Below are 26648 nucleotides of genomic sequence, written 5' to 3' on the forward strand. Positions count from 1 at the left end.
GAGAAGAATAACAACGACCATCAAGAGGGTGCTCCATCTGGAGCATGGACAGGAAATCAGTGGCAAAACCGCCATTCCCCCATCCTGGCCTCTAGATTGGATAACTTGTTGCCGTGATTGATACACCCGGACCAATCGGGTTTTATTAAGGGCAGACAGACACACAATAACATACGCAGAGTGATACACCTAACAGAAAAAACATCTAAAAAACTGATTCTGAGAAGGTGTTTGATCAGGTAGACTGGCGCTTTCTCTTTCAGACCCTTCAGCGGTTCGGCTTCTGCAATAAATTTATAAACATGGTAATGGCCAACTTTGCAGCTCCAAATGCTAGAGTCCTGGTTAATAGAGTGGCTTCCGATCCTTTTATTCTGGGAAGGGGAACAAGAAAGGGGTGACTTTTATCCCTGGTACTCTTTGCGCTCAGCATTGAACCATTAGCTGCAAGGCTCAGAGAAAACCAGGGGGATCAGGCGGGTACGTTTTGGCTCTGACAAACAAAGTTTCCTTGTTCGCCGACGATATCCTACTGACCCTATCGGACCCACAGCGACCCTTAATGGCGCTCCGGGAGAAGCTGGAGTGCTTTGAGGGGGTATATGTATTAACCGGCCTAAATCTTTTCTTCCTAACTTGACACTACTGGGAGCAGAAATGGGAGACCTGGTGGCTTCAACCCCTTTCCAATGGGCCAAGAGAGAATTAACATATCTGGGAATAAAGGTGACCCCCAAAATCTCAGGGCTATTTGCAGCTAATTACCCCCCTCTCCTGTGCCAGATCCGGGCCGACCTTAAGCAGTGGGCACCACTATATCTCTCTTGGATGGGTAGAATCCATGTAGTTCTCCCAAAATTCTTGCATTATTTCAGAGCCTGCCCATTGAGCTTGAGAGAGACTTCATACAGCGAGCCCACACACTGTTAAGGAAATTTGTATGGCAGAACAAAAGATCAAGACTGCCCTTCTCCGGAAGCCCTATAATGAGGGAGGGCTGGCGACGCCTGATCTGACCCTCTACTACAAAGCAGCACAACTCTGCGCCATAGTGGAATGGTCTCAACGCAAGTCAGATAAACACTGGCTACACATTGATCGAGCAATCACAGGAAGGGTGATACAGGATCTATTTTGGAAACCAAAGTCGGATCGATCGGCTAATGCCTACATAAGCACCATGACTAAAACAACCCTTAAAACCTGGGATGATGTTCTAAAGCAGAATGAATAACCTTTGTTCCCCTCGCCATTTACCTCAATACATTACAACCCCGCTTTCCAACCAGCATTGGAGCCGGGTCCATTCAACACATAGAAAGAGGGAGGTCATCTCACCTTAGCTGACACTTTCCATAACTGAGATATTTTACCATATGAGAACTGTCAAAGGGACTTCCACCTGCCAAACACAGATAACTTTCGCTATCTCCAATTGTGTCATTGGGTCCTGCAAACTGGGATTAGAGAAGGGGCGACAAGAGAACTCACAACACTAGAACGCTATGTGAGGGGGGGGGCAGCTCAGTAAAAGGGGACATTTCTCTTCATTAGTCCCTACTGTTGCACACACTCCCATCTAGGCGCCCACGACATGTCGAATTTTGGGAACGCACACTAGGCCAGGACATCACAGCTATGCAATGGAAAATCCTATAGAAGGATATAAAACGTCATAACCACTCCCTAGGTCTATGTGAGGCTCACTATAAGATACTATATGACTGGTATCAATACCCCACGAAATTGAAGAAGATATTTCCTAAAACATCTTATCTCTGCTGGTGGATTGCAGCCTTCTGGGTTACTTCCGTCATATATGGTGGGATTGCCAAACAATTCGGCCCTTTTGAACCGAAATCGTGGCTCAAATTAAAGAGATTTTAGGTTATCCCATTCCAGACTTCCCAGATTTTGCACTGCTGGGTCTCCGAGACCCAGGTTTGAAACACCAAACAACAGCTGATGAGTCCATATTGTGGCTCTGCCTAGGTGCGGCTAAAACAGCAGTAGCTGTCACTTGGAAAAAGAAAGAAGCTTCACCCCTTACTCAATGGCATGCACAGTTATGGCAGGCTCTCATTATGGAACGGATGAGTGACATTTACTGAGGCGAGTTTAAAAACTCTGAATATGCATGGGGACCGCTGGTCAGCTATCTATCTAAGGGTCTCCTGTTGACTACATGTCCTACGAAGGTTAGAGCACTGCACCTGTTCCAGATCTAAGCAGAAACTCTATTGTGTTAGAATTTATTCCAGAATAAGATTCACGTCTCCAGGTCACCAGGGACCCTGATTAATCCAGGTTACTGGTTTTGCTTTCTTTTTATTATTGTTTACTTTCACCTCCCCTCCTTGATACAGCTTGATCTGCTCTAACTATCCCTTGCCCGCCACCTACGAGCGGAAGCAATAATGCAAACATTCTTCTTGAGGTATGGGCTTCTGGAAGAGGGGAGGTTTTGGGGAAGAAGGGAGGGTTGAATTTTATAGAGAAGTTGTTCTTGGTTTTTCTTCCCTGTGCTATATCTCAATACAATGTAGAATTTCAGGTAATACATGAAGAGACCATGCCAGGGAATTTGACTCGGAAAATCCGAGAGACTGTAGAAGGAAATGGATTACTAAACTGGTATAAGGACTCTATGTATTGCCATATTTATCTGATGACATAAAAACTTAATAAAAATAAGTTTGACAAAAAAATAAGGTGGACATTTACTTTAAATGTTTACATGTTTTGGTAGCCAAAAACTCCTAAATCAGTTTTTCGCTACTGCAAGGCCTCCCTATCCCTCGGATACCAATGGGTTATCTTACTACGTTTCATAAGTGATAACTTATGTGGGAGCAGGTAGGAATGCCATGCTTGGTGGTACATGAATTGTAATTTAAAAAACGCTTTAAATCACAATTCTGAAAATGACACTTTTAGAAAGTTGGAGTTTTCTTTTCCTAACCCATTTGCCACCTACAAGCCTGTTCCTGGGTCATATACTAGGTGTAGTTGGCAGATGGCATTTGTGCATTCCTCCCAGGCAGCATCACAATGGAGGGTCAGCGTGCTGGTGTGATTGGCCATCGTTGCTTGATAGTTTGGAGGGAGGGAGACTGGCACCTACCACACTTGCACTTCAAAAGCACAGGTCCAGCTCTTGCACAAAGAACTTCACACCTCGGCCAGGACAGGGAGGCAGGAGATTCCAGACACTTGTGTGGGAGGAAGACTCCAAATGTTTCTGTCACTTCAAAGAGAAACCCACTCTTCAGTACACTTCTGGACTGTGGATACTACAGAAGGACGACAGCCCAACTGACCTGCAGCATTGGACCTTCCAAAGCCTGCCCTGCTGCCTGAGAAGGAACACTGGCCCTGCACCCTTCATCCCTGCCTGAAGTGACTCCAAGGCTCTGCTGACCCACCTCCTGTTTTGAGCTACAGGGACACAAACAAGCTCCAGAGGTCTCCCTGCAACTGGCCAGCTGAACATGCTGGACTGGACCTGCTTGAGCCCTGCTGGCCTCTGCTGCAATGAGTTCCTGATCCCCATGAGGTTCCCCCCAGGTCTGTACCATTGATGTGGCATCTGTTTAGCCCCTCCTTGAAGTAAAGGAGAAATCCTGTCCTGAAGTTCTGGGCTCTTTGTGACTGCGAACGGGCGCGTTCATGGCAAGAGCTTAATGACCAAGCCGACCGCCAACACGAAGCTCTGGTGAGCAAGACTTTTCGTGCTAGAGAGACCGCCATCAATGACCAGCAAAGCGAGGTCTGCACTTTGCGTTGCAACATTGACAGCCGCTCGGTAACCGCCAACCTGAAGCACCAGCAAAGACCATCTGCAACACCCGACTGGATCTTCGAGCTTCAGTGATGACCATTTGCTACGTCAAGCCTGGTCTTCGCGCTACAGTGACCATCCACAACACTCTCCTTGTGGTCTCCTCCAAAGCGAACTGGTCTCTTCACACTGGAGTTTGAGAAGGTAACCTTTTTTAACAGGACTAATCTGGTCCCTTTCTCCGGCCCGCAGACCATTGCGATTGCTTGTAACTTGTGAGATTCTCCCAGTCTCACACAACCAGATAACTGCAAGTGGCGCTCTTTGCTTTTAGGTACTATACTTACCATAAAACTTTTAAAATACATAACTGTGGTTCTACTGATAAGATGCACTCTAGTTTTCGAAATAAGTGTGGGATTTTTCTTGTGTTGTGTTTTCACTTTATTGCTGTTTTTGTGTATAAATACACATTGCCACTGAATGCTTTGCAACAGGGTACTAGAGGGTTAAACACAGGGTAGTTTAGTGACTGCTTGTGGCTCACCCTGAAATGGTTTGTGGCTGTTGCTTCAGTAGGGTTTCAAGCCCCCACAACAAACAACCAGATTTCTTACAGCTCCGAAATAAGGAGGAGACTCTAATTGTTTTACTATTTTGTGCTTATGGTGCATAAAACATGTGGACTCATTTGAGGGGGATCAGCTTTGGGAAGGAATCAGAAGGTGTCAGGTAGGATTCTGCTACATAGTAAGATTCACAGGGGTTTTACATCGGTATCCCTTTTTGCCTTAGGCAGTGCCAGGGCCCACAGCCTACAAGAACCAGTGTCACGCTAGGCTTGTAGATACCATTTAGAAGACAAATGAGCACTTGAATCTCAATATGTTTTGCATTTGTGGGCTGGGACTGGAACCTGATGATTTGGAGAAAAATGTAATTACAAAAAAAACTATCACTATGGGTTAAGAATAATTGCGCATTGGCCTGTGAAATGCCAATGGCACGTAGAAAAATGTATAGTACTGTCAGAAGCACTTGTGGTGAACTTATGGACCGGACATGCCAGATACAAGGATGAAGTTTCTCGCATCTATAATCTTCATTGCAGCAACACCACCTAGCAGGTTGTCTAGAGATACTACACTGGGATGTACCTGCAAGAAGGCATATCTTTTAGAAATTGCATTTTATGATTGACTTTTTACATATTTTAATATTAAAATGATCTCCTCTGTATATATTTAGTGTATGTGTGTGTTTATATATTTTTTAAAGTTTTATATATATGGTTATGGAAAAGGCCAATAACAGTTCTATACCTTTTAATAGCATATATGTTGCTGATGCCACAATGTGGGTGTGGTTCACTAACAAACTTTTTCAAATTAGCACAAGATAGTTCACAAAATGGGAGATGTGCCCCTTCATATCCAGCTGCATTATCATCATAACATCAAAATGTGTGAAATTTAAGATTGGGATAAGTCATCAGAAATGGGTTCAAGTATTCAAGTGGTTGAAGAAGAATCATGCCCCAAAATGGTTGTACTGACTAGATAACTTGAGTCAAAGCTTAGCAAACAATTATGTTCCAGAAAAGACAATTGTAAATTATTAAATCTTCTGCTAGTAGCAATTCAGAAAACAGGAAGTGCCAATCGCCTGGACCTGGGTGCTCACGTACATTACGGAGGGCAATTAGAGAAAGATTGGATGACGTTGATGAGTTCTCCTTTTGTGGGACTGTCGCCTGTCTTCAAGCTGTTATCTGAGAGCTGAAGAATACCTCAAGTGAACCAGGACCTCCTGATACTGTGATATGTTACCAGACTCTGCAATTCCTCAAGTGCTATGATTGTATATTTTCACATCCAGCATTCACTAGCACTGTCTACTGACCTTTATCAATCAGCCAACTAATTACTGCTGATGTAGGCGGACAATGAGAACTTACCTTTTCACCATTTGCATTAGGAATAACCCATGTGGAGATCAATCTCCACAAGGGAAAGGGATGAGTGTTTGACACTGGTGAAGAGTTTGCCAAGTTCACTGATGATGGGCAACTAATAACATGGCTGCCAGAAAACCTTTGATTGAAATAATATGCAAATTAATTTTTGCGACCTTTAAAGAAATGCCAAAATCAGTTTGCAGCTATTTTGAATACCTACACCCTTACTTGCTCTGGCACCGAGCTACCATCCAGAGCTCGGCACAAGGTCTAATTCTGAAATGTGGAATGTTGCCAGTCTGCATGAACTTAATGCTCAGGACCCAAAACCTCTGCATCTGAGGCTAAAAACAGAATACTTTGACACAGTGCAAACTCTCAACTCTCCAACCTTTTTTATCTAAGAAGTCCATGTCTCACGGTTCGCGCCATGGGACACAACCTTGCCCAAAACTGGCTTTCCTTTTTCAAATCATTATATTCAGCGGTGTTAGACTACTGAAGCGACCAGTGCTACAGATCCCAGTATATATTTGTTATAGAAAAGTATAGACTGAAAAAGATGTGCCCTTGTGTGGTACAGTCAGATGGGAAACTTATACAAGACCCCTCTAGTATCTATCAAGGACCTACATCTCGCAGATTGCTATACACTATGCGCACCAACTTTCCCTTCCACCTGCTACCGACTACGCATAGCAGTGTAGCAGATATGTTTTCTGCACTTGAAGGTGACAAACCTGATCCCAGGTACTGTTTGGCCAAGACACTGAATACACACATGAACAACAAGACAGCACGTCGATCCCAACATTACAGTGGAAAATCTTGCATAAATTGCTTGTGATACCCTATATCATGGACCTTCATAACAGTTGTTTTATGTCATCTACCTCACAATGCCAGGACTCCTAAAAAAAAGACAATGATCTAGAAAATATGATTTGCATACAAACTATCATCGAGCGGAAGCCACTATTTACAAAGCCTTTATATCCATTAGAAATAAGGTAGTTTTAGGCCCTGTTTATGCCATGAACCACTGAATAACTAGGCATGTGCATTATACACATGTAAACTATCCATTTCACTTGCCATTAATTGACATAATGAATAAATGAAAGAAAGGGCACCAAAACTTGCATAACTATCACAATTCAGAAGCACTGATGCTCAATAGCAATCCAAGTACTCCAATGACAGTTTAATCTATAATGAAACATACAAAAAAGCAACTTTTGCAGCCATAAAATCCACACAATTAAGTTAAAAAAAATGTCTAGTGGTTTTATGACCAAAATGTAAAATCTCCTGGTACAATACTTCTGAATTCGACTCACAACTGTTACCCCTACATCTCTTAGTTTCTGATAACTGAATGAAACAAATTAGAAAATGGAACTGGATACTAGCGGTCACTTACCTCCCGTTCAGTTGATGCCATGTGCTTCTTGGCCAGCTTCTCCAGCTCAATGGATGAGTTGTTAGAGTGGGTTTCCACTTCTTTTTGCAGCTTCAGGCGGTGCTCGTCCATCTCTGCCTTCAGCTTGTTTTCTAGAGCGATCAGCTGCTTCTGGTGCTGCCGCCGCATCCGCTTGTATCCTGACATCTGTTCCCGCAGCTCGTTTTCCTGCTCATGCTCATGGATCTGCCTTGTAACCTGGTTACAAAGATCATAATGTTATTGACTGGTAATAAATGTTTGCCCTTTCCCACCTCCAAATTCAATAGAATGCTCTCCACCCCAACAATAAAGACCAACTGATACCCAACAGAATGTGTACTATTGTCCCAATTCCAGTGACACAATAGCACCTTCTGATGCTAGATAAAACACTAGAATCCATTTTTCAGCAGCCTAAAGAATAACATTATGAAATACCATTTCATAAATCACTCAAACTCATCACTTACAACCACCAAGCACTGTTCTTAATTAGTTTGTTACTTTTGACAAGAGCCTATCAGTAAAAAGGTTATTTATAAACTCAACTTGAATCTTGCCAAGGAGAGTGTCTCTAGAATTAGCACTATTTTCTTTTATGGCCTCATCTTGTCTGGCCTTGTACTGGCGGATAACCAAAACATGGTAAGATATTCCATGTTACCATACACAGATTTAACTTTCTAACATATCTTGGATTCGGCATATCCTAAAACACATCATGGTCTTTAGTAATTTCACAAAGAAAACTAAACATTTCCTATATCTTCAACAGACACAGTCCGGTGAAGCCTTTTATTTCTAATTTAAGACTGCCCAAAACACATCGGACCTCGGCGGTCCTGGACACTACGGACTCTCAGACTTTTCAATCGACAAGACACAATGCAATACACGTGGCCTTGCTAAAAAACGATAGCTGGAGTCGGGAGAGGCCTGATGAACCTATTCTAGATACTGGTTCTCGTGTTGCTCTCACTGAGTCCTTACTATTTGTTGCAGAACGGACCGCCACTCTGCCCTTCCGCCATTAGACCGATTAAGTAACAATCTCCGCTCTAACAACCGATGCAGAACTAACGGGCTTGCTTCATCAATATCTACTTACGACTACCACAATTGACTAGTGGCGGTGACATCCTGGAAACACAAACTTTAGAATTACTAGACCGAACTGCTGACTACGAATTGGCTATTGACCTTACTGGACACTTCACATGATTTAACAGAATTATCAGTAGACTACGGAAATCCATGAGCAGTCCGAAAACAGTTTCTGATACATTGTGACACAGCGAACACCGATACTTTCTGAATACATAAGTATGGTGATTACAGAGTGAATTAAAAAAAAAATGTTCGCCCTGAGGAAGCTCTCCGCATGGGAGCGAAACGCGTTGGCTGATTTATGAATTGGGAATGTTCTTAAAATTTATCACAAAGAAGTGACTTTTTCCATGTACTTTGTCGTACTGAACGCTTTGAGCTGCACACTCCCATTTGACTTAAACTGCCTAAAACACACTTCCAATGCAGATGCTGTAGTACATGTGTCAATTAATGCCAGTTTTTCGGGTGAGACGGGGCTGTACTCCTTTTATGCTCCATATAACATACCAGTATCTTACATTTCCCTTTCTCATGTTTTTTCCCCCTATACTATACATCTTTTCTATGCGGTTGTAGTTCAAAAACGCTAAGCGCTTCCACACACTTTTTTTTCTTCTGAAAAGAGGGCCTGATTCCTATGTCTTTTCAAGTGTTTAATCCGTTCTCATTTCGTAAGGCCTTGCAAAATCCTATTGTTAAAAGATTGTTGATCCTCATTTTACTATACTGCGGCATTACTACCGACAGTCTGTAATACTACTACAAGCCTGCCGGCACATGCCTATACGTTTACAACAATGCAGCAAGCACTACACTGGCATTCCATAGACCAGCAATAATTAGTACGACCGCTGTGGAAATGAGAGGCCAAAAATGCAATGCAACAAGTCTATAATAATGGCACAAGTCCTAATTCCTATGTATTCTGAAAATGCTTCACATTAGATGAAAACAGGAGAAGATGCACAATTAGTTATATTTTACCTCCTATTTGCCTGAAGCCTGCTTTAGTCTTAAAACTGAAAGCACTTGCCACAGTCTTGCCAGAAAATATGTTCCTCTTTTCAGAATCTCAAGCAAAAAGCAAAGAAAAGAAAGAAATATTTTGAATTTGTAAGAGTGTTCCAATACATATACTACTACAGATTACCAAACAACATTTCAATTGCTGGCACAACTCTGAAGTGGTATACCCTTTTTATTTATCAGAAGGCTCACTTTTATTCCATTAATACAACTGCCAATAATAATGGGTGCAAAGACACAAGAGAAGGCCCTCGCCTGGACCTCGTCCTTCCTCTCCGGCAGAACCTAGAGCTTCTGCCTCCCACCCTCCGATCCGAAGCCACAGACATCATGTGCGGCGTCCTCCAGGGCTCATCCCTCAGCCCGACACTGTTCAACATCTACATGGCCCCCCTCGCACAAGTGGCCCGCCAGCACGACCTCAACATCATCTCCGACGACACCCAGCTCATCCTCTCCCTCACCAAGGACCCGCACACCACCAAATCCAACCTCCACGAGGGAATGAAGGCCATCGCCGGCTGAATGAGCAGCAGCTGCCTGAAGCTGAACTCATCCTCGGACCCACCCCCTCAGCATGGGACGACTCCTGGTGGACGACCACGCTGGGTGCAGCACCGACACCCACCGATCACGCACGCAACCTCGGATTCATCCTCGACTCCTCCCTCTCCATGTCGAAGCAGGTCAGCGCCGTCTCCTCCTCCTGCTACAACACCCGCCGCATGCTCTGTAGGATATACAAATGGATCCCGACCGAAACGAGAAGAACGGTGACACAGGCCCTCGTCAGCAGCGGACTGGACTACGGCAACGCACTCTACGCAGGAATCCCAGCCAAGCACCTGCTTCGACTGCAACGCATCCAAAACGTCTCAGCATCCCCCGCCGCAAGCCACATCACTCCCCACCTGAGAGACCTACACTGGCTTCCCATAGAAAAGAGAATCACCTTCAAGCTCCTCACCCACGCACACAAAGCACTACGCAACGCCGGACCAGCCTACCTGAACAGCAGACTCAACTTCTACACCCTCACCCGCCAGCTCCGCTCCATTAACCTCGCCCTCGTCCCACGCATCCATCGAACAACCTCCGGTGGCAGATCATTCTCCTACCTCGCCGCCAAGACCTAGAACACCCTCCCTACCCACCTACGGCAGACCGAAGACCTACTCGCCTTCAGAAGACTCGTCAAGACCTGGCTCTTCGAGCAGTAGCAGAACTCCCTTCCCCTCAGCACCCTGACACCCTCCCGGTGAGTAGCGCGCTTTACAAATATCTGATTGATAGATTGATTGATTGGCCATCTTTTTTTAATTTTAAGCAGCTGAATGTGGGTCACTGTGAGCCAACACTGACTGGATGGAGGAAATCCAACTGAGACATTGGCCGCATGCAAAAATAAGTTTTGAGAAAAGCAGCGTTAAACCACGTTTTCCCATCAGGCACCCCTTTACACCTTGATCTTCTATGCCTTCAAGGAACAACAATGTAGCAAACATCTGTGTTTCTACTTCTTTCAGGACAAGCAGGCTGACCTCCCAGTCTTATCCCAATGAAGACCTGCTCACTAATCTTAACGAAAAGTGTCAAGTATCAGATCACTGCCAGACCACGCCCTTGCACTTCAAAAATGCAGAACTAGAGTTCTCTCTTTCTTTTACTCCATCCCTCGCCGCTGTGTTAAACCTAAACACCGGTCGCATAACAGGTGTAGGTCAGACTGAGACAGAAAATAGGTCCGATCCCCAAATTATTCGTGGCGCCATTAGAAATCGGATAGCTAAAAAACTAAATTGTTTCACATTTGCAAATCTGGCCAGATTTAAACATGTAGTTACAAGCTGTATACATTTTGCAAGGTATGGGCAACTGCATGCATTTGTGCTCGTTGAAGGCAATGTTAGTGGTAATATCAGATCAGAGTAATCAACAGTATACAATTGGCCACCCAGCATAGTTGCCAAGGTTTCAGATTGCTATGTGTGACATTTTCATAATCTCAGTGTAATTATGAGTGACATTTCAACCACTATGAGTGACACTTTCTTGCAAGCACAAGGAGCACAATAAAACTCGCGGATTAACAGCCTCCACAGCAAACAGAACAGTGTATTCATTGGGGTGCAAGAGAGGCTGAGAGGCACTCACATAGCCGGGGCGGCAGGTGAGTGTGCTGTATTATTTCAAGAATGTGGCATGGCTTGTTAAAACTAGTAACCAGATAATGTGACATGTCACTGCAGAACTTCAGGTTAACACAGGGCAGGCAGCCGATTCTCCACGTGCTAAGCGCTGTTATCATTTTCAGTCAGATTATTAACACTCTCCAGAGGTGCACAGTATGAGACTCGCACTAGTAACTTACTTAAATTTCAAGGCAAGCCGCTGCAATTTTGTTTACAGCCAGGCAGCCCGCCTCCTGAGTCCTCAGAGTCTTCCTTGCCGCAACAAATGATTCCCTCGGCAAATGCGACACCCAGGCTGCATTCAGGCTCAGCAGTGTGCTCTGGGCTCCAGCGGTTGCCGCGGTCGGTGGAGTTGGGTCCCGGCAGTCACAGAGATCATGCATGACTGAATTATCTATAATTTTATTTACCTCCCACCCACCCCCCTCTTTCCAACAGACTACAACAAAGCATTCTGTTAAAACTGGATTAGCCACTTGAATATATTGGGTACTTGGAGATAAGTTTAAATATCTTGTACAATACATGTCCTCCACAGAGCACACCACATCAGTTTCAAGATGTGTGCCCTGAAAATACTGTACATTCAATAGAGCAAGAGGCATAATTCAGTTAACACATAAAGAGACAATACAAGGTATCCATGCCATAACAAAGTCTTCTGCCTCTTGGCTTTATGACAAACTGCGGGTCTCAACCTCAGAGAACCTAAACGGACCTTGAACAAAAATTACACATAAGCCAAAATCAAACTGTTTTATTGGCTTCAAGGTCACAATTTCCATGTAGGAAAACACCAACTTTAGAACCAATGAAACGGTTTCTAAATTTCAATAATGATTCCTCAGTTTACTGATTTCTCCCATAGAAAGATGTTTTTACTTTAAGGGACTTTTTTTTACCAACTGCATTACATTGTAGATACAGACTAAACTGTGAGATCAGTATAAGAGAAGAATGTACTCCACTACAAAAACATTTTACGCAGCCCTTCTGCAACCAACCAGTGATCACACAGTTGCAGTGAGAGTGGAACTTTATAATTAGAAATTGGTCTCACAAGACACAACGGGACGTGGTGAGATATTCGGTGATAGTTCGACTAGAAAAAGACATGTCAACCATAATTCTACTATTTACTTCTTTACCCTTTACCAGAAAGGCAAAGCAAACGAAGTGATGGAATAAGTTTAAAGTACGTTTTGATATATGCTGGTGACTTAAAAGTTCTACAATATTGTTGCGCTATGTAATGTAACAGTGGGCCACAGGTGCCTAAATAACACAGGCAAAAGGCTGATTACAACTCCTTTGGAAAATGGCAATTTTATTTTTAACACATGACTTAAGGCATAGTTAGAAGCTGTATCTACTGCCAGTTTACTTTTTTTCAACAAAGTTGATGTTTAGGCTACGAGTGTCTGGTTTAACAACATAAGTAATGGATAATGGAACAGGTGCTAAACATAGATTTTGACAAAAATAATTTGTATTACCAATGCTCAGATAAGGCAGCCAAAGTCTCACAGGAGCTCGTTTCGAGCAGCAAAAATGCACAAGAAAGCTGGCACCTCAGCCAAGCAGAAAAGTTTGAGAAGGCCCCCCTTTTCTTCACCCATCAACTACAACAGCACATGATAGAAAGCAAACGTCTTCCAGCAAAGTTCATAAAGAAAAATCACGGACACAAGAACCGAAAGACCACCCCCGTTCACTACTAGATTATGTACAAGCCCTCCTCAATAATACAGCAATAGAAAAGATAATTGTAGAGGAAAAGGAAAACAACATAAATCCTTCCCAATCCAAGTAAAGGCAACTTGTTAAAACTTAAACTTGAATTATGTCCCACAAATAGTTAAGTTTAGACATGGTTCAAAAAAGGTTAGAGGGCTATCAGTTGTCCCAAGATGACGTGCAAAAAAATACAAAAGGTTTGTGCATTGTGTGCTACGTGGAAACCATTATCCTTTTCGTTCTTCCATCTGCCCAAACAATTAGTAGGTCAAGTTAAATTATTTTCACAAATGTTGTAAGGACACAAACCAAACTACTCAAATGTTGTCCCTCTCACACAACATAAATTCTCGGATTAAGTCCAAATAAAAAATACAAGATGTAGGGTGCTCCACAAAAGAGAGTAAAACAACAATTCAGATAAAAATTCCCTACCAAACAGTTTTTTTAAAAGTGAGAAAAGGCATGGCATTTTTTAACAAGGAAAGCATCATGCAGCAAATTGCTTTCATGTGTCAAACTACAAATGAGACCGTTGCAAAAATGGATCAACAGTTGATGAAATTCTAAATATCTAGTCGCTTTCATAGTGAAGGTACTGGTAGACATCCTAGAATTTACTAAATGAATGCCCTTTTTCATACATTATCTCAGGTGACTGTTGGACAGGCCTCGGAGAAGGCCCACTCCCTCCCCGCATGACGGGGACCGGACCCCTGCTCTCCCTGTATCCCCGACAAGCACCATCCCGGCAACCCACGAGGCAACCCACAACCCGTCCCCAACGGGACTCCAGCTCCCGAACACCCCAGTAACGGCTAGCCCGGGCCCCCGACAGCACCATTGCCCCGGCCCAGCCGCCATCTTTGGACACTACACCACGAGGCCGCGTGGCCTCGGCTCGACCCCAACCCTGGGCCTGGCCAGGCCCCGACATCGAGGCACCACCATCTACCCAGGAGGTGAAGAGACCACTTGGCAGGTCAATGAGAGAAGGAGTGTCGATGGCTCTCCCCCGCCAGGTGTCGATCGCCCCCGGCCTCCCCGGGTGTTGGCTCCACCCCCCTGCTGGGTGTCTGGACTCCCTCATCCTGGACCTCCCGACCTCCCAGCGCAAGGGTCCGGACATCAAAGGAGGCCAGACCTATAACTGGGGCAGTTCCAGAGCAGGAAGGCAGTTGTATCTTGGAGTCGAGAGACACCATGAAGAACTCATCCTTGACGGCCTGCTGGCGCTGCCGCGGCCCTTCCTTGTGACCCATCTCCGAAGCCTGCTGGTGCTGCCGCGGCCCTCTTCAACGTGACCCATTGTCTTGGCCTGCTGGCGCTGCCGCGGCCCTTCTTGTGAACCACCAACCGAGCCTGCTGGCGCTGCCGCGGCCCTCCTCGTTGTAAGCCTTCGTCCTAGCCTGCTGGCGCTGCCGCGGCCCTTCCTTGCAGAGAACTATCATCCTAGCCTGCTGGCGCTGCCGCGGCCCTTCCTGGAAGAGAACTAGCATCCTAGCCTGCTGGCGCTGCCGCGGCCCATCCTTGCAAATCCCCAAGCTCGAGGATTGTGAGCTTCCCTCTTGCCGCACCTGTACCGGACCGGTACTAAGACTGTCCCGCTACCCTTTTCCCTACAGAGACTAGAATTGGGAGGATCCTCGTGTCCTGACCCCACTGTATCGTATCACCTTGCCTCAAGAACCTTATATAAAGAGTGTTGATCTCATCCTTGTGTGGTGTCCATCTGTGGGGGGGAAGTTACTTGTCTGTACGATCGCTGGAGAGGGCCCTCATCGGAGGCCTCTCCCCCTGTACTCGGCCCACCCTCCGGGTCTCCGTCTAACAGTGACCATTGTAGCAGATCCTCCATCATGAAATGTTGAGCACATTTGTTGGAATTCACTGCACTTGCCTAGAAGAATTCAAAAGGCATCAATACACAAATCAATCTATTAAAGCTTAAAATAGCAAAATCACTTTGAGCTTCCTTTGATTTTTCTGTAGACATCCACAAGACAAAGTGGTGGTCGTGAAACAAGCAGACATACTCATCAAACATGCTCAAATAACCCAGAAGATTTGACAAATAATACCATGAAACATATAGATACTGGCAAAGAATATGCCAGTAGGAGGAATTGATTAAGCAGTTGAAAATCACACACAATTCACAAGTGGAAACTGATCAGGGAGTTCTATTAAAACTTTCAAGAGTGGGCAACATCACTCAAAAACAAAATATTAGCCGAAAAAGGAAATCCATTGACATCGGTTCCAATTGTGTGCTCTGCACTTGTAGTCATACAAGGTATCTGCAAATGCTTACTCAGCAATTTTACTGATTCTGCAGACAGCTAGGAAATGTAGGCAATAATCAATAATTATAATACTCTTTGAACTAACATGGGCCACATGATTCTACTTAAGAAAAATGCGTACATCTCTTTATTGTAGAAGAGCCTAAGAAAACGTATTGGGGACGTTTCAGAGTTAGATACAACATGCAGAACCCAAGACACTTTACTTAAAAGCCTGGCTTTCATGGTTGGGGAACCTAGTTATTCACATTTACAATAGATATATATGAGCTACTACCAGACTGTGTGAGATCTTGAGTCTAATAATGCAGGTTGCACATCACACATTTACCAGTAACATAAGACATTCTACATTACTTCATAACATTATTAGACAGGAGGGATACCATTACTCTCAGTAAAAATACATTTTGACAGACACGGGAGAACACAATGTATTTTCGTTTTTAGTAGGGCACAAGTTCTTTAAAAAAAAAAAAAAAAGTAATGAGTGATATTACCAAGTTAGGCAGTAGGCAAGTTATATCACGGCATGTGATACTACAGTACGTGGCATCACAGTGTGTGACATCGCACATGGCAACACAAATAGTGGCATTACAGCCCATTACCTCACATTAATCGACATCGCTTGAAGTGACCTCAGATCTAAAGACCTCACACATATTGGGTGTGAGTTGTGGGAATGATTCTAAGATAACATGAACGTGCCATTGTTTGCAGTGTTGTATCAGCTTAAGAACAGTGAAAAAGATTCCATGAGGGGTATCCTGAATTATGAAGTATTTATTTGGCTCAAACCAGAGTAAATATTCCTTTTTCCAAGAATTTACTTTAGTGCTGAGCTATCTTGATCTGCAAGAAGAGGTTTTGACCTCCCATTCTCTCTCACAATTTAAACATTATTTAAAGGGTACTGCTAGCACTATTAGTTTATTCGAGAGATCTCACGTATTGTACACTGAAGAAAAGGTTGGTGGTGATAACTTTATCTAGTCGCCCCAAGGTGGCCCAGAGGTACTCGGCCTGGAATTTGGGCCAAGATCTTCGCCGTTTTATGACATTATTTTGAATGAATATGCTCCTGTTAAATGAGCTAATCGCAAATAGGTCCTCTTCTGGGAAACTGGGGAAAGGTTGTAACATGTGTAACTTGGGGATCCAGGATCTTAATCTTGTTCTTTTTGTTTGTCTTGCATTGCTACTTTCAGTGCCGCCATCTTTTACTGCCAATGTTTTTAAAGAACAATGTTAAATCTGTAGCGGCGGAACAAGAGTTTCTCCTTCACCTAAAATATAAAGTAATTTATACAAATGTTTTTCCTTTTTTTAAATGCATTATGAATCTTTATTAATCTGGAGTTAGGATTGCTGCTGTGGTGGGGTGAGAACTTTCATAGCCGCTCTTAATGGATTCAAAATCCCATCATACAAGAAAAAAATCATAGGTAGAGCATCTTTTACTGTTCAAGCAGCCAAACAATGGAAATCATTACCCTGAAACATAAGATCCGCAAATAACTATCTTATCTTCGGAAGACTGCTTAGGAGCTGGCTCTTTCCTACATAACCACCATACTCAAACACAAATGTACAGCATATCCCTGTGCATATAAACAATTAATGTGATTATATGTACGCATCTAGATGTGTATTTCTTGATATAACTATGTAAAATATATATTTATGTATGTGTATATGTATTACTTTACTCTGACTGTAAAAAAACACACCACAAGTATATTTCACCCTATAACTCCTAATATATCCTCTATTTCCAATGTACAACTCATTTCAAAACCTCATTTTACTACTCTGCTCATTCTACTATAAAATAACCCTTTCTAGACTCTGCCTCCTCGGTCCCTCCTTGGATCACCCCAAACCTCATTTTAACACCAAGATCTGCCAAACAGCCCTTCCAATTTCTTCCCTCACCTATCCTTCTTTTGACTCATCCCAAAACTCATTTTGCTACGATGATCTCCCCAATTAATTTCTAGAGATTATGCTCTCCTCCATCTCTCCTTATACTCATCCGAAACCTCATTTTACTACTATGATCTCCCAATAAACACTTTTTAGGCTCTTCCCTCTTCTACCCCCCCTTGGGCCCCCCAATCAACCTTTCCAATCCAACTAACAGACTCACATGTCCACCGCTCAAATTATCTCAAATGTCACTATACAATTGCACCATTATTCCTTTTGTGGGTTGCGGAGTAGTTTTCTACTCACCAAAAAGCGGTTTGGTGCCTCGTCAGGGGTAGTACGTGCTATATAAATGCAATTACAATACTATATTTACTGGAGGGATCTGTGATTTCTCGAATCCCAAAGTTGAATCAACGTATCAGAGGGTTAACACCTTAAATGCTCATGACGAGCTGAGCTCGTCATTAGCCACGGCGCTCCGGTGCTCATGACGAACTCAGCTCGTCATGGCCCGTGGAACACTCAGGTGCGGGGAGAATTCCCCCGCTGTGCTGAGCGTTCCACGGGAGGCAATACACATGTGACTAGCTGAGCTCGTCATGAGCACAGGAGCGCCGTAGCTCATGACGAGCTCAGCTCGTCATGAGCATGGGGGCGCTGTGTGCGCCCCCCTTCCCCCTCAGCACAGCTGTGGATTAACCCCCGCAGCGAAGGGGTTAATGTATGCCTCCTGCAGAGCCCATCATGTACCATGCAGATGACTGATTTTTATTTTATGTAAACGGGTTACTGTTTTTAACACAGATATCCTTTTGTTACTTGCAGTTCATAAATTGTAATCCTTCTACTAAAGCACAATGAGCTATGAAGGACATATGGCTCCTACACCTTGCAGCCCGCACTCTCTTATGTAACACATCCGGAACATTGATTTACACCCATGTGATTCATCGAGAATGTATAATGTATACGTGTGATGTAAAGCAATCTGACATCCTGCATTGGGATGAATTGCGCTATACAAAAAATAAACCAAACAAAATACTGGTATTTAAATTGTCATTTGGGTAAATGCTGGAACAGGCCAAAACATCTGGCATTCTTACAGTGCATGTATACGTCTACTATACATGCACTGAAGTAAGTCAAAAGAATGCGAAGTACCTGTAAAGTGATAATCTGTGTGCCTTTTGTTTCCCCTCCATTACATTAAGGGGTTAGGCTACCTATAGCTCCCAGTCAGGATACTCCAAAAAAAAAGAGGCCTGATGGCCCCCTGAAAAGTCATTAAAAGGATGATTCATCAAGGACATTTCCAGTGGCGGTATGGGATACAAATGTAATGTTAACTAGTAAAGTCATACTAATTTCTTTTACACCGGGCCTGAGAGAATAGGGATTATCAACAAGTGCTCATGTTTTCGTCACAAATTTCACTACAGATAACATCATCGAGAGGGACTAAGTTACTCATTTGGTAAGATCTATTACAGTCCAGTGAGAAAGGCAGTTCTTATCCGATTTCTTCAACATTAGTAGCATGAAAAGTGGAGAAAAACTAAAACTAACTCAATGCTTCTAAAACACATCTGCTAGGTTAAGAGTTTCCGCACATACAGTATCTTCAAACTGATTGTTACGGACTAGCCAGAATGCTGAAATTCTGCTATTTATTAACCGGACTATAGAAAGAAAATCTTAAAAGAAGTTCCCATTTTTTTGTAATGGAGGCTGACTTTGCATCTATATTTGCGGGATGTTTCTGGTTTGAGACATAAATAATCTACCAACACTTTGGAAACCCATTCGGCATACAATATAATGCATTACTATTTGGTGTAAGAATTGATGAACATGTGGGCACAGCATTATATGTAAATTCCTCTTAATATCTCAGCTGGTTGCACACTGACCAATTTCTGTACTGATGGTGACAAAGTGGTCATGAAAATAATCATGTTTGTGGGCTATGTAAATATGCCTTCTTAAAATTACTATATACACTATTCAAGGACTTTGATCGCTCCAGGTAGACTAGAAATGTGCCTGCTAAAGAGTTCTCTTATGCTCTTAATATGTAGAAATTTCGCGTTAACTCAGTTGCACCAACATGTGGAGCCCAAAGGCTCCTGCTTTAAACTGACTGAGGCCAGCAGCAGCACCACCACCACAAGGAGCCTTCTCCAAAAGTTCGGCCTAAGCCATTCGCAGGAAATATAATTTTTAATCTACAATCCAATGCCAAACCTTCCTCAACAATGAAGAAAACCTCTGTTACCGAAGTTTGGATGGGTTACAAGGGGGTTGATCGCTTGGCCTTCTGGCGTCAAAGATTAAGTCAAGGCTTTCTTGAGTTAATTCACACTTGAAGGCGAAACTATTATGCCGGTTCTGCTGTCCGCTTTGTGGTTGTTGACCACATGCAATAAGGAATGATTTGCAGGGACAGTCCAATGGAGATGACTAAATCTCATGGATCTACTGCTTACAGGCATATATGTTTAGAAAGAGTGTACACCTCCTTTCCTTACCTAAAAAAGGGACTATCAGCACTCACTGAATCTCACCACTAGAGGGCCCCTTTAGAACTCCTGCATGTATATGAGGAAAGATATATCCAACTTGTCCTACAAGACATTAATGGACAAATCTCCACAGTGAGCCCCCGCATCTCAATCCCAATGAGTCGCTCGTAACCATAAACTCCTGCCACAAAAAGCAGGATCACCATCCCAGCAGAAGGTTGGAGTATATGGGCCTACCAATTCAGAATTGGCGTAAGACATAGAAAAGCTTGGACTGATTAGAAAAGGGACCGAGAGTTGGGGTTCCACCCCTTTGAATGTGGTGCACTAAGAAAGAAGGCTGTGTGGCAGGTAATCCTTGGTTTTGCGTTCATCTGTTATTAAACCTCCCTACCAACAAGACTGCATGGCAGACAACCAAAGTGCAATACTAGCAGAACTTTGACGTCACAATACAGATAGTACTTACTGTACCAACAAAGCTTCAATGGGCAGCAAGAATGCCTCCAAACACTTGGAGAGACATTCTGTTTTTATTCCCGTTTGCAATTTGTTCTTCTCAACAACATTAAACATTAAGCACAAGGTTGGCTTGATTGCACTGGCACAAGTACGGAGCTGGAAGAGCCTCATCAAGCTGGCGAATTTAAATAGGTTTCCAAAATCTTAGCTGGGACTGGCAGCAAAGAAATAGGACAATAGATTTTCATTTCCGTAGGGTCCAATGAAGGTTTTTAAAGGAGTGGCTTAACTACTGCAATCTTCGAAGAGGTAGGATACTGCCCCTTGAAATTAGCTATGTTCAGTACAGCAGTGAGGTGGGGAACAATAACTTCTCTACCTAATTTACCTTCAGAGGACATGCATTCAAAGGAGAGCCAGATGTAACACCTTCTAACAGCCGGACGGTATCATCTGACGTCATGCAAGGAAAGGAGTAGCCTGGCTGCCTCCTCCATGTTTGCCCCCTCATTAAGGTGACCTATGGACTGAGCAGATAACACCGTTTTGGAGTTGGAGACCTCCAACAAGGAATATATATCTGATATTTTAGAGCGGAAGAATTCAGCCATTCTATCACAGAATTCCTGCGAAGCCTCTGAAGGATCTGTGACGGGGGTGGGGGGGGGGGCGAGGGGGGGGGATGCGAGAGGGTTGATAATATTAAAAAGCTCTCTAGAAGATTTGATCGACAATGTGATCTTTGAATAGAACATTCCCTTTTCTTCCATAATGGCCGCCTTATATTCCTTCAAGCGCTGTTTGTGTAACTCTACCTATCAGCGCTAAATCTATGCGCCAAAGCCTCACCTCTTTGCGGCACGATTGCCTAAGCTTTCGGACTGTCAGAAAACCAAGGAGCGGAAGGCTTTCATAAATTGAAAAATGGGTAGCAGAGACAGCAGGGTGGATTGTGGTAGTATGTTGAGAACAAAGTTGCTTTTATATGGGTACGTTGTTGGTCACATTTGATGAGGCACAATACAGATTATAGTTGGACCAGGCCAGTTCCTAATATTTGACAAGATGGCTGCTGTGGGGAGGCACTGTTGGGGGGATTTAGTGGCCACCCCTGGAACTGGATACAATGAACAAAATTGCTGAGCTCAGACATGTTGACAGACACATATCTTTAATAAATAGAGCATTTTTGCACTCATAGTTCAGGTGAGTAGAAACTTGATTCGGACGACCAAACTGAGAATTCAGAATTGGATGGAACACTGAAGTATCATAAAACGAATAAAATTAGTTCTCATAAGATAAATCAAAGAGTAGGGGAAAAAAGATGGAAAGGAACCGCCTGGAGGGGATACGTTATAAAGGAGGAGAGAGGCCTAGATTGCTTAGAATTTAACACAGAAGTAAGTGAAGCAAGTTGCAGTACACAAAGACATGCACGGACAAGTGACTGCATGGTCTGATATTTGATCGAAGTTAGGCAAACTGGTGTTAGTGAGAGCAAAGTAAAAAAAGGAGAGTGAACAGACCATTTAATTGTATGGTAGTGAATGTATTAGGAAAGGCAAAGAGGAGACATACGGCTGGGTAGGGTGAGTTTGAAGGTGGCCCAAAATGTTTTTTGTTGAAATAAGAGGGAGTGGATGAACAGATGAATGGGAGAAAATCAATACAATCTAAATAGACAGCCACTGGCAAAACAGTGCAATTTCTTTGAATACAATATGTTTCTTTGCAATACAAATTCCAGAGAAGGAATACTATTGTAATAACTACTTTTGTTGCTTTTGGCGAAATGTAGGCTTCCATTCACAGTAATAACAATACATGCCACCCACTAAAGATTTACAACAACACTTTGGTTGGAGAGCCAAGAGATCTGAAATGGATATCAACAAGCAGCATGTTAGATGCACCTCTTATGTGGCCAGTTTTAAATATTAGCATAAAACTTAAAGGAGCAGAAATCTCCAAATATTTTCTTTCCAAAAATAGTTTGGTACTCTACATAGTTTAAAAAAAGACAGAATCAGTAACTTTTTAATACAAATCTGAACTTCAGTGTTGAGGCCTAAATTATGATGGCTTGATTTTACTCTCTTACCATCCTGTATCAGGCAGTCACTAATCTTCAACGTTGTTTGTTAGTGAATGTGTGCATACAAACTACCATGTGTCTATAACCATAAAAAAAATTGCACTTCAATATAATATGGAAAGGGGAAATCCTGCAAACCACCTTTTGCTTGCACATCCAAACACACACTATGCACATTCTGTGCACCAATGAAAACATTATTCTTTCATTATAAACTCTGCTCACTCAGATGAAAATGTTGGTCACACGCATCCCGATTTTGTCTTTAACCTCCTCCCATTAACTCAGCTTTGCCTCATAGTAGAATACCACTTATTGAGTTTTAAATATTGTGCGGTCAAAATATCTTAGACTAATTACCAAAATATTATGAAACTAAGAGTGCATATGTAAGTATAGATTGACTATGTTTAACCACTTCCGTGCGGATGACTGAACCGCTCTGTCATCAGCGGCGGTAGCGCTGTGCTGATGACGGAGCGGTTCCGTCATGGCCCGCCCGACGCGCCTGCGCGGCGCATTCTATTGAGCTGGCGGGGCATGACGGAACCGCTCCGTCATGAGCACAGCTCAACCGAGGGTGGTGACGGAGCGGTTCCGTCACCAGCATGGGCGCGCCACGCGGCTCCCCGACCCCTTAGCGCTGCGGCGGAATAGCCGCTGTAGCGAAGGTGTTAACATCATTCAAATATGTACATTTACAATATGTATATCTACTAAGGACTTCGATGGAGTTAAAAATAGTAAATCTATATTCACTTCTGTATACTGACAGTTTCAATATTTTGGAAGCACGATACTTCAGAGCTCATTATTATGTCATATCTGCCTCATGTCACAAGTCTCAACAGTTATCTTGTCACAGGACTCTCACTAACTTGTACAAATGAGTACCACCTACAATTTCCTTCCACATCCATCCCTTTTGCTACCTAATGCTTCTTTACCAGGCAATACAAAACAATGTTAGAAGAAAGGCTAACCACAAAAGAGATGGGGAATCTCCTGATTTTGAGGGAGGACGGTGAAATCAGAATGTTGGAAGCGAGGGAACCTTAGTGGCGATGTGGTGTGTAGGTGGAAAACTTCATGTTGTCAGTATGAGTTGAAAGTAGGTAACAAAAACAAGAATGGGGAAACACAGAAGGAGGGGATGAAAGCCGTTGATGTGTTACTTTTTTATTAAATATAATTATATTTGCTCTTTAACTTTATCAGAATTCTAAGACTTTCTCAAACATCAAGAACTATCTTGAGAGGCAGATTCACCACACAACCCTCTGACAGCAGTTGCCCGCACTCAGGCAGTCCTTTCCTAGCGGCACCTCCTCCACTTTGGCAGAGGAGCATCCCCCCTCCCCCGCCAGCACCCTCAAAAGTAAGTTGAAAAATAAAACCACAATAAAACAGTTATATTATAGTTTTATTTTTCAACTTCTAAGTGACGAGCCTTGGGGCTGGGGCCAACGCAGGGGCAGTCACGAAGTGGAGGGTGAGTGGTGGGCCCTGCTCTAAGTGCGAATGTCAGTTTGGTGGGCAGTTTTGGATGGCCAAACGGACGTGTGCACTGAGCAGGCACAGGCTCCCTGTTTCTCTGGGAGCCTATATACAGGCCAATCCTGATGCTGCTCCCATACATGATGAGAGCAGCATCAGGATTGGCTGCACGGGAGTCTGGGAGCCTGTGCTGCTGTCAGAAGCAGGAGAGTAGGGATGCAGCGGGTGGCAGGTAAGTTTTTTGTTCTTCTTCTTTTCATGTATATTTGTCGGCGTCCCTTGCCCTGCCACTCTGCCCTGACACAAGCTGCTACTGTCACTTCTTCTACATACATCTGTATGCATTTAACCACATCTCAGCAATCAAGACATTGTCTAGTACCGAGGCAAAGTATTTTTTTGGTGCCTGTAAACGGAGCAGTAAAGTGTCATAATGAAGAGATGCCATTTTGTTTAGCCTTCATTGGCAGAACTAGCTTGGGGAAATATGTTTTGTAATATCCATGGGCACACCTGCAGTCATTTCTATGGTGTTTTTAGCTTAACATTCTATTTGCAGTATGAAACGCCCCTTTACAGTGTCAATTTTTGTTCACTTTCTGTTCAGTTATTTATGTGCATTAGGCTGTTCTTCTGTGATGTCACTTACTGGAGGTGTTGGTGAAAGTTTATACAACTGTGAATGTGAGTGGTGTGTATGCGAGGTGTAAAATATGCTGTGTGTGTGATGTGTGCCCTATTTGTTTGCTTGTCGTGTGTGTGTTGTGGATGATCCTTACCCCAATCCATCAGTGGCATTTTTTACATGGCTTCCACCTATGAGTAGTTCCAATCATGAGGAGGCCAGTAGACTGCCACCATATTCCGAACATATATTTGCTTCTGGTTTGCATGTGGTTCAGGATAGTACAATTTCCAGATTGCAATGCTGCGATTCCTTGACTCTGCCCCCCCCCCACACCCATGTCCAATGTTCATCTGCTTATGCATAGCTATTTGAAGCCACCTTAACAACACTGTGCAAGAAACAATCATTAATTTTATTAAAGTAATTACCTTATTGGATCACTTCGATTTCTGAATAGCAGTATCATTGTTGTGCCTCATTTATTTCAATGAACACCAAGCACAGGGTCGGACTGGCCTATAGGGCAGTCAGGCAGTGCTTGATGGGCTGATCTGAGAGGTCAGTGTGTGCGCAAGTATTTTGGCTCTTTGTGGGGTAGTTTATGATCGTTTGTTTTACCTGATTTACAGTTAATTTGCCTAATATTAAAAAAGAAACATTGCCTGTAGAAAGCTTAAATCCATGCAGTCTTCCACATCTTAAAAAACAATTTTACAGCTTGTCTTTATAAGTTCAAAACTGCCCCAATCGCCAAACACGGAGCACGTTTTTTTATTAGCGGATTCACTAATGAGGACCACTTTTAATTTGGTGCATGGGCCGATTTTCTGACCAAGCAGACAACATTTCTTCACAATATAGGTATTGTGACCCACTTTTTTTTTTTGGGGAAATCTTTATTAACATGAAGGCATATTAATCATTTATCTTGTTACAGTCAAGCAAATATTCTCTTGTACATATTAATATCTCCGAATTATCCATTCTATATCAGACAATTTCCATCAGTGTCCTTACCTACCCACACTAAATCTAACGTAATCATTTTTATATGTCTAAAGATCAGTCATCGGAGTTCACCAAAGCGTCTCCCGCTGTATGTTGCTTAACATGAGCCCTCCTGTTAATGAACAGAAGAAAACTCCCCCCCCCCCCCAAACATAAGTCATCATTTTCAAATATGTTGCCACACTATTCTCCCCATCAGCAAGCCTCCACGCCCCTCCCCCACCGCCCAGTTGCATTATTCTAGAGCGCCATTACATTTAGCCCGTTCAGGCAGCCATTCCCATTTCCATCCATCACTCCTCTTCCCCCTCGGAGTCCAGGTCATCTCCCTCCGGCAAAGGTTCACATATCTCCTCTATAGACATTCCATGCCGCCCATACCTTGTTCCACTTACGGGGGGAAGCCCGAAGGACATATACCGCCCTCTCCGTAACCATCAGTATATCCATATTTTTAGCCCACCTGCTCACAGTAGGTAGTTCCGGAGCCCCCCACTTCTGCGCGATGTCTCGCTTAGCCACTGTCATGGCCAATGTAGCCCAAATTAGTTCATGTCTGTCTAGGTCATTGGGATCCCAAATGTTGAGGAGGCATTTGCGTGGTTCAGGCAAAACTGGGATCTTAAGGGTTTGGGAGATTGTACGCATTAATTGCCTCCAGAATTCCTGTATACGTGGGCAGTCCCACAATGTATGAAATAGTGTTCCCTCTTCCCCACAGCCCCGTAAGCAGAAGGGATGTGGTGCTCTATGTATTTTGTGGAGCAGCGTTCTAGTATAGTAGATTCGGTGTAAAATTTTGAGTTGCACCAACCTGAACTTTGCCGAAATGCCCACCTCTCTTGGGGAGGCTAATGCCTCATTCCATTCCGATTCGTCCGCCTCTCCTATCTCCCCTTCCCATTTTTCCTTGAGTTTCAGTGTGGGGTCTTCCAAGTTGTA

At 43.4% G+C, this 26648-nt stretch overlaps 1 protein-coding gene across 5 annotated transcripts in view; it reads right to left on the bottom strand.

Moving 5' to 3' along the window:
• Nucleotides 1-26648, bottom strand: part of TAOK3 (TAO kinase 3) — a 1449622-nt gene that overhangs the window by 227072 nt on the left and 1195902 nt on the right. For all 5 annotated transcript variants that reach the window (XM_086943286.1, XM_086943287.1, XM_086943290.1 and 2 more), the window contains one exon: nucleotides 7162-7398. In XM_086943286.1, coding sequence (XP_086799412.1) covers nucleotides 7162-7398 — 237 coding nt within the window. The remainder of the gene's footprint in view (nucleotides 1-7161; nucleotides 7399-26648) is intronic.

The sequence above is a fragment of the Lissotriton vulgaris genome, chromosome 11 (assembly GCF_964263255.1).
Source record: "Lissotriton vulgaris chromosome 11, aLisVul1.2, whole genome shotgun sequence".
Taxonomy (NCBI): Eukaryota; Metazoa; Chordata; class Amphibia; order Caudata; family Salamandridae; genus Lissotriton; species Lissotriton vulgaris.